Source organism: Rhopalosiphum padi, chromosome 1 (assembly GCF_020882245.1).
Source record: "Rhopalosiphum padi isolate XX-2018 chromosome 1, ASM2088224v1, whole genome shotgun sequence".
NCBI lineage: Eukaryota > Metazoa > Arthropoda > Insecta > Hemiptera > Aphididae > Rhopalosiphum > Rhopalosiphum padi.
The window spans coordinates 28,492,521-28,500,997 of NC_083597.1; the positions used below are offsets into that span (position 1 = coordinate 28,492,521).

An 8,477-nucleotide genomic window follows, 5' to 3' on the forward strand; every position below is an offset into this window, starting at 1 on the left:
ATACTTATACAACGTGTAATACTACAACGAGAGTACAGCCGTACAGGACAAAGTTTCGATGATAGTAATTAGTAATATATTATATATTAGAATAATATCATATGACTTGTCGTTTATGTTACTGAAATTGTTCTTTTTTAAGAAGTTACATATAAATATTTTAATGAAAAATGGGAAATAATATATTTCCTAACGATATATTAATAATCGTTACATTAATCGCCGCATGCATTTTTAACACATCATCAGAAGATGTGATAAGAAATCTTGACTTAAACGAAGGTATGTCAATTTATTTTATACATATTGATAATTTTATAACATATCAGGCAAATAAAGATTCAGTATAACTAGTAATCGTATATTATTTGAGAATATTAAATATTTCTTTTGTTTTCAATAGTTTAAACTTTCAAACTCTTTTATATAAACCTATTTAAATATTTCAGAACTTAATAATAAATACAGTGATCAAGAGCTGAGAGTTAAATTACACATAATATAGTGCTTATAGTTAGTAAAATATAAACATAAAAATAAATTAAAGATTTTAAGCAGAATAATACCAGCGCTTTTCAAAATAATTGGTAAATATTAAAAAAATTAAAATAAAGATTGCATTTTTTTAAGTTTTTTTTTTCGATATGAACACATGTCATATTTTATTGTAAGTAAAATAAAGCTTCATCATTTAATACAACGTTTCTCATAGGTTGATTTTACAGAAATAATAAATATCGAAAAGATGGTTATTTTTTTCTTTTAGTGTTTACAGATAAAATCACAAAAATATGTAAACTATTTTGAGGTTTTAAATGCATAACATTTTAACACCTAAGGATTGAATATTAGGTATCAGTATATCATATTGATTTTTGTTATTTGGTCATAATTTAATTGTAGCAACAAGAAATATTCTCATTATACTAAATTTATTATTTTCTATACACGATTACATTTTCAAAATATATGGACTAATTTTATTTAAATATAAATAACTTAATAAATACTAATTATTATGCTAAAGGATACTTGTAAAAAATTAAAAAAATGATTTCTGTACATTAAGTAAATATATATTTCTATATTTTACTATTGCGGAATTTGGTATAGTTTTTAAGTAGGTAATGTGATTTATACATTTAATAATATATGAAAATAGTAAATTTATTTAAATTTTACAATGTGTTTATGTGTTTTATACTGAAACTGATATATTCATATTGCTTTGTTCAGAATCTTTTAAATATAAGTTCTGATGATAAGATTTTATTGTAAATGAGTGTAGTCATGGCACTAATTCTATCTGTTCTTGCCACTCAAAGTATATTTTGTATTTGTGAAATTCACCATGCTGCATTATGTTATCTTGTAGTTCTTTATACTTAAATACTTTATACATAATATATAGTACATATACCAGCATAATTATCTATTTCATGTTGTCTTGACCTTCGAACAGCATTTAGTGAATAATAAATGAACTTAACAAACAGCTTCTACCAATGGATAATAATTATAATGAAAGCAACTAAAAAATATTACAGCTCACTCAGATTCAAGAATCCGCTGAAATACTATTTAAATTTATATTTTAAACTTGGGAACCTTCAAAATATTGAAAACTATTTTTCAACATGTTGTATCAACATTATAATATTATTATTAGTAAACTTATGAGCATAGTATTATAAAATGTTGAATTGTATAACTATAAATTCCAGTATATTGATTGATATACCTATGGAGCATATTAAGTATAAGTGGTTATGGTTATACATATACATATTTATTTATTAAACACATTCATAAATTAATAAGTTTTTCGTGATAAGTTTGGATGTGAGAAGTCATTCAATAATGACGCTCATGAAACCACAGTAAATTAGAAATTAATTTAAAAAAATAGAAAATGATTGATTTATATTTGATGTTTTTAGCTCAAATGTATATTTAATTTAGGTGATATATGTCTTAGAACCCTAGAAGAAGATTATGTGTGTACTCATGCAAGAGATTGTGAAGCTTTCGATCAAAGTATTATAACTCGTAATTATCTTGATATATGTGAGTTCATTGATTTAGAACCTATAGTTTGCTGTCCACCGGCGTATAATGAACAGTTAACAGAAATACCAAAAACTTCAACGATTGTCGATCAAAGTATGAACTCGCTTTATCAAATTTTAATTGTATATATTTTATATTTTATTACCTATAAAAACGTAAATAACCGACATCAATTAGAAATTATAGCTTATAATATTTTTTTTGATTTTTTTGTAAATATATATTGTATAAGTATTCAATGAAATAATAATATAATACGTATATGTCGACGTTGTTTACCTAAACATTGATAATCACTTATTTATTCTGTCGTTAATAAAAACTTATAATATTAATTATTATTTCTAAAACGTGGTCCCAACTCCCAATGTATTCATTAATAAAGTACTTTATGAGCTATTTGAGCTTAAAATAATAGATTCTGAGTGATGATTGACATAATGATAAAAGTTTTATTTTTTATAATCGTGATTTTGTTCATGTTTTGAGATAATAAAATGTAAAATATTACAAATACAAATATAAATAATAATATAAATATAAGCTGACTTCGGACACACCGTCAGAATCGTTTTTTTTTATGGATGATTGAATTACTGGATTCAAATTTAACGTAGCTATTAATAGTAATATAAAGTATAATAAAAGCTTAACAAAATACCTGATCAATGTCCCAATCAATGTCAAGAAAATTCAAAATTGTAGGCTTAATCAAAAAACTTAAAAATTAAATAAAAGATCTCATACAGAATATTAAAAATATTATGCATATATATAGGAACGATTTTATTTCACCGTTATAAGTTTAAAATCAAAATGTTGACAATTTTAGTATTTAAACCAAAAATAATGATTTTATTTTTAATTGATAATTTATTAAACGAAATACACACCTTTTGAAATTAAATGTTGTAATTGATAATTTTTTTAGAATGTTATCAATATTGGCACCAGTTATTTTCAAATGTCGTTTTTCCTGCAGCTGTGGGTGGTACACCGGTAAAAGAAAAAGAGTTTCCGCACATGGTAGTATATTTTAATTATACATTTTATAAATTTAAAAATATGTATTAATAGTTTTAGACTATTATAAATTGTTATTATTGTAACTGTATAACTATAGGCGCTAATAGGATATGGTGACACCACAGAATATGGAGACGATTGGAGATGTGGAGGTTCACTGATTAGTGAAAGGTGGATATTGACTGCAGCGCATTGTCAAAAACATGGGTAAATATTATAATAAAATTAAATACTAATAAATTATTAGTAGGGTAGTAGAACAGAAGCCAGGAGCACAATTCTAAGAGGGGCGCACATTTTAATACTACTTATATAATAATTTTTTTACTTAATATTTGAAAAATTTAAATTTATTTTAACAACCTACTATACAATAGAGATTCATTATTGATTATTAGTTAAGTAATTTGAAATAAATATTGTTCGTTGTCTGTTATTTATCATAAAAATATATGTTATTTAAGTTCTTCGAATATGGCTCAATGGGTCCGACTCGGTGTTATAGACAGAGTCGTTACAGAAGACAGTGTTGTTCAGCCTAAGGACTATCGAATAGTGCAGCATGTTATACATCCCGGTTATAAACCACCTTCGCTTTACAACGATATAGCTCTATTCCGGTTGGAAAGGAATGTAGAATTTTCTGATGCAGTGCAACCAATTTGTCTTAACTCGGATCCGTCTATTACACCTTTAAAACAGATATTAACTGGTTGGGGTAGAATTTCAACAGGTTGGTTTAAAATTTTAAACGATTATCATAAACAGTCAGTGTAATCACTGCTATATTTGACTAAAATCTACAATTTTTTTGTTACTATGTTTTAGCTGGGCCAGTAAGTGACAATTTGTTAAAAGTAGAATTGGATATTTACCCAATAAACCAGTGTAACGAAAGTTATTTTTCAAATAATAATCCAAAATTAAAATTTGGCATATTACCTGATAGTATGATATGCGCGGGTTCGTTTGATGGCGAAAAAGACAGTTGTTCGGTACGAACTATAATAGTTGTAATGTATTATGTAAAACTAAATTGTTATATAATACTAAAATGATTATAGGGTGATTCAGGAGGTCCACTTCAATTAGAACATGAAAATTATAAACGAATGTATATTCAATACGGGGTTACGTCGTTTGGGAAATTTTGTGGTGACAAGGATACCCCCGGAATTTATACTAAAGTAGCTAATTATATTTCATGGATTGAAGAAATAGCATTTTCAAATAACTGAGAATATTTAATATAAGTTAATCAAATTAAATAATCGATTTAATATATTATTTTTATTGTGTAACAAATAACAAATATATCCTGCAAGCTACAATGCCAATATCCTTAAATTTGTTTAAAATGAAATAGGTACCTTCTTCGGAAGTAAGTCCAACTTCTGGGCATCAATTCTGATAATTTTTAAAGTCCACTAATATTACATTTTCAATAATCTGTTTGAATCGTAATTATATTAACATTCTTCTCACTTGGTTTCACACTTGATAGTTAATTAAATAAAAGTTATTTCTAAATCACTCGCTGCTCTAAGTCAAGTGTTTCCAGCTCACGGACCGTGGGTAGGTTTTCATGCGGCTCTCATTGACCTTACTTCAATTTTAAGACCATAAATTAATATTAAATATCACGAGAAAAAATTATTTTAATTAAATACGGTATTATTATTAAAGCGTATGTCTATACCTTTCACAAAAGGTTGTACATCTCTGCTGTAAGTAAACGTCAATGTAGCTTGTCAACAATTATAAACAATTATACATTATTGGTACCACTTGTTTATTGATAATATTATGTGCATCCCATTACCCTGATCCAGAATTTAGTCTTAAAGACAATTCTATAGTAACATTTTTTTTACTTATATCATTGAGTAAAGATAGAACCACAAAATAGATAGAACTATCTATACTCACTGTTACTAATTACTAATTTTATTTACGAACAATTTTTAATAAAATTAAAATAATTAATATTGTAAAGTAATATTATAAACTTAGAAATAAGAACTGTACCTCCACAACAAGCACTTAACAAGCAACTTTGATTTTATGTATAATGATCCCGCTACCTGTCAAAATCGAGCACTCGAAATGTTAAGAGGACGTTATACCCGCATGTGTCGTCTCTGTCTTACTAACGTATATCATAACTCATAACAAATTTGCGTTCAGCAAAACTCATTTTATGACATTAGCTTTAATATTAGAGTAAATTTACCTATTATCAAATTTAAAGGTAAGAACATTATCTAGAAAATTACAGGTTTACTGTTATTGTTATTATCATTTTTATTTAGTTATAGCTATGTAAAATATTACAGCTACAACTTTAAAATGTACAATGAAAAAATGTAGTTTTTAAGGTAAAATAAAAATATTTGTTACGTAGGCACACTTCACCATACCTTCGCTACGCCACTAGTTATATATACCTATTTAATACTTTAGTAGTTAGTATTATTTCATATTAGGTATTCTATGTTGACTATAGACATAGTATAAAATTTAAACTATTTATTCATATTTTATGATAAATACCATTACCAATAAAATAATATGCTGGCTAAATAATGTTTGTCATTAATTTTCTTATAATAAATATAAGGAACCTATTGAACTGTTTATTTCTTATAATTGTTTTTATTATTTTAAATTTCATTTACATAATATACATCAGTTTTTATTTTCATAAATATTATTTATGTTTCTTCGATTACTGTTATTATTTGTAATTTATAAGGTTTTCCGCAACTGTTTTTAACTTTCCTTGTTTCTTTTTGTTCAAGTAGAATTTGTTTTTTTATTTTAAATATAAATCATAATATTGTTTTAGCTTCATAGATGTAGACATCAACATTGAATGCAATATTAATTAACAACGGTTTTTATTCTTCAGAACGTAGATCAGGAATAGTTTTATGTACCTACTTCAATGTTACATAACAGTTAAACATACACTAGAAAAATTATTGCGAGTCCATGTGATGGTAAGAAATTTTGATTTACTTTTATATAAGTCTTGATAGGGCAGAATTAGCTCGACAAATTACCGAGTTAAACTCGATGGGCCGTGACAATTTTGGGACGTTCAAGTCATGAAAAGTGCTCACCGAAAATAGGTTAAAAATTAAATAAATGGACACTAAATGTTTGACTTTCGCTGACCATACTACATACTTGTAAGTTGTATATATATATATTAAGTATAATTTTAGAATTAGAAAAGTGTTGAATTTAAATATTAGCCACCGGAGGAAGGATATTATCTTTTATATAATTTAAATAATTTAATTACTTTTTTTTCTATAAATTTTATTTCACAAACACATAGTTCTGTCACATTATTAATTCAGGGAGTCAAAACGGGTAAGCCGCAAACATTTTTATTCTATTCCATACCTGAAACCCATTTACACAGCGACAACAGCACCTTACCCACACTACTCATAAATTTTTCCCGGTTTTGAATGCAAAACCCACAAATAATTTTAATAAGGGCTAAACCTAAAACTCATAACCCAAAAACAATTTTATTAATTTTGGTATCCCGTACTCCATGCCCGCCAACAATTGTATCTTGTTTTGGAAACAAAACCCACAAACAATTGCTCTCGGTTTTGAACGCAAAACTCATAGACCACCACATTTTTACCCGGTTTTGAACGCAAAATCCACAACTTATAAACGATTTGTTCCACTTTTGTATCTCACACCCTTAGCCTTCAAACAATTGCACCCGGTTTTGAATACAAAACCCGTAACCCACATAACAGTTTACCCGGATTTAAATAAAAAAATCCGATAAGTAGGTACCCAAAATTTGTTTAGCCCATTTTAACTCCCTGGACTTATAATAAGATATGACTAATAATTACTCAGCACCTGCAGCCTCACTTATTTCTTTAAAAGTTAAGTCGCCCATTTGAATTCAACACTAGTAAGCAGGAAATGGACGAATGCCGTGCTGTGACAAAACTAAAATTATAAATTTAAACTAATTAACACTTTCTTGTTCAATGTATAATTAATTGTTTATATTACATATTACTTACTTATATTGGTGTATAAGACGCATTTTATACGCGAAAAAGTGCAGTTACCGATCTATCTATCTATATCAATTATTATAGTCGATCGGCATTCGCGCTTTCTGGCTTACGATGTGGATTAGGCCTACAGGGGACACCACAATAAAAAAAACGCGCCTCGTGTAATACCTCATAAATTTATATACAATAGTCAATACGGACGATATTATTGTATGTCGTTTAACAATAAAGGTGGTGAGGAAAATTACACAACACTGTTATTGTTTTAAGGTACGGTTTCCCTGCAACGTCCGAACACAGTAAGAGTTTAGACGCGGTGTCATGACGCCGTGCTGCTTCACTCTTTGATGCTGCAGAGAAACCGTACCTTTAGTATCTTACATTAAATATTTATTAAATACTAATTAAATCATTGTTTATATCAATAAACGAGAGTAGTATAAAATAGAGAGTTCTAATTCACTAGTCTACAATAGCTAGACATGACCGATCGGGCGCGATGATTTTAGAGTATCATCAGTACCCGTGTAGCGATCCGCTAATGATCACTTTTACGTCTTGTAATCTCAGCGAACAAGTAATGCCATCCATCTTTTTTAGCACTTTAGTGTTAGTCGTGTATCATTGTCACTGCGATATCGCTACTATTTTTGCTCGCCATCCGTGTCGGTCAAAACGCACAGATTAAACATTTTTATAATATTCTTCCGCTGCTTAACCGTTAACAAGAATGTTTATCAAGATTACACAAAGAGTGGCCATCACCATGAAAATAATCTCGTCTGTGCATCGCAATATAAGATATTGATTTGATTTTTTTCACTTATAACAAATTGTCTTTATTCATTATTTTTTAATTTATTTAATGGGATAATACACTCAAAAGGTAATATATTGCATATGTACAAATCAACTAAACAAAAAACAAAGGATTAAGCGTTTTAAATAAAATCATAGCGAAACATAAAAACGACTCGATCGTAAGAGGGTGATAATACTTCTTAACCCACATTCTTCACAGTATTATAATAAAGCTAACGATAAGTTGATCGACCGGGGCCGATATAACGAATAGGCATGAAACAATATTAAATATGCGACACTTATAACTTATCGGTTGGTTTTAAACCTCAACTTACTTCACACCATAATTTATAAAACAATTTTCTCTTGGTGATCTCGTACATTAACAATTATGTGATAACTAGTGTTCGGATATATATTCAGATTTTTTAAATATTAAGCCAGAATGTGATATCTGAATAATTCTTATTGCAAAATCTGAATATTCACGATTATCCATAATATTCAGATATC

At 27.6% G+C, this 8,477-nt stretch overlaps 1 protein-coding gene across 2 annotated transcripts; it reads left to right on the forward strand.

Annotated features, from left to right (window-relative positions):
* Positions 1-2: 2 nt before the first annotated feature.
* On the forward strand, positions 3-4,874 carry LOC132917995 (serine protease snake-like). 2 transcript variants are annotated; one of them, XM_060979033.1, is made up of 7 exons: positions 3-282; positions 1,963-2,163; positions 3,002-3,096; positions 3,194-3,303; positions 3,561-3,829; positions 3,925-4,091; positions 4,161-4,874. In XM_060979033.1, exons 1-7 carry the CDS (start codon positions 171-173, stop codon positions 4,332-4,334), a joined length of 1,128 nt encoding a protein of 375 aa, XP_060835016.1. In that variant the 5' UTR covers positions 3-170; the 3' UTR covers positions 4,335-4,874. The 2 variants fall into 2 exon arrangements, with proteins under 2 accessions (XP_060835016.1, XP_060835017.1); XM_060979034.1 differs by lacking the exon at positions 1,963-2,163.
* Positions 4,875-8,477: the final 3,603 nt, after the last annotated feature.

What these genes read in the sequence shown, in the direction of transcription:
- LOC132917995 (XM_060979033.1), top strand. Translation starts at nt 171, where the DNA reads ATGGGAAATAATATATTTCCTAACGATATATTAATAATCGTTACATTA. An exon ending in TTCAACGATTGTCGATCAAA is followed by an intron (nt 2,164 to 3,001) that starts GTATGAACTCGC and finishes TAATTTTTTTAG; the next exon opens with AATGTTATCAATATTGGCAC. An exon ending in AAAAAGAGTTTCCGCACATG is followed by an intron (nt 3,097 to 3,193) that starts GTAGTATATTTT and finishes GTATAACTATAG; the next exon opens with GCGCTAATAGGATATGGTGA.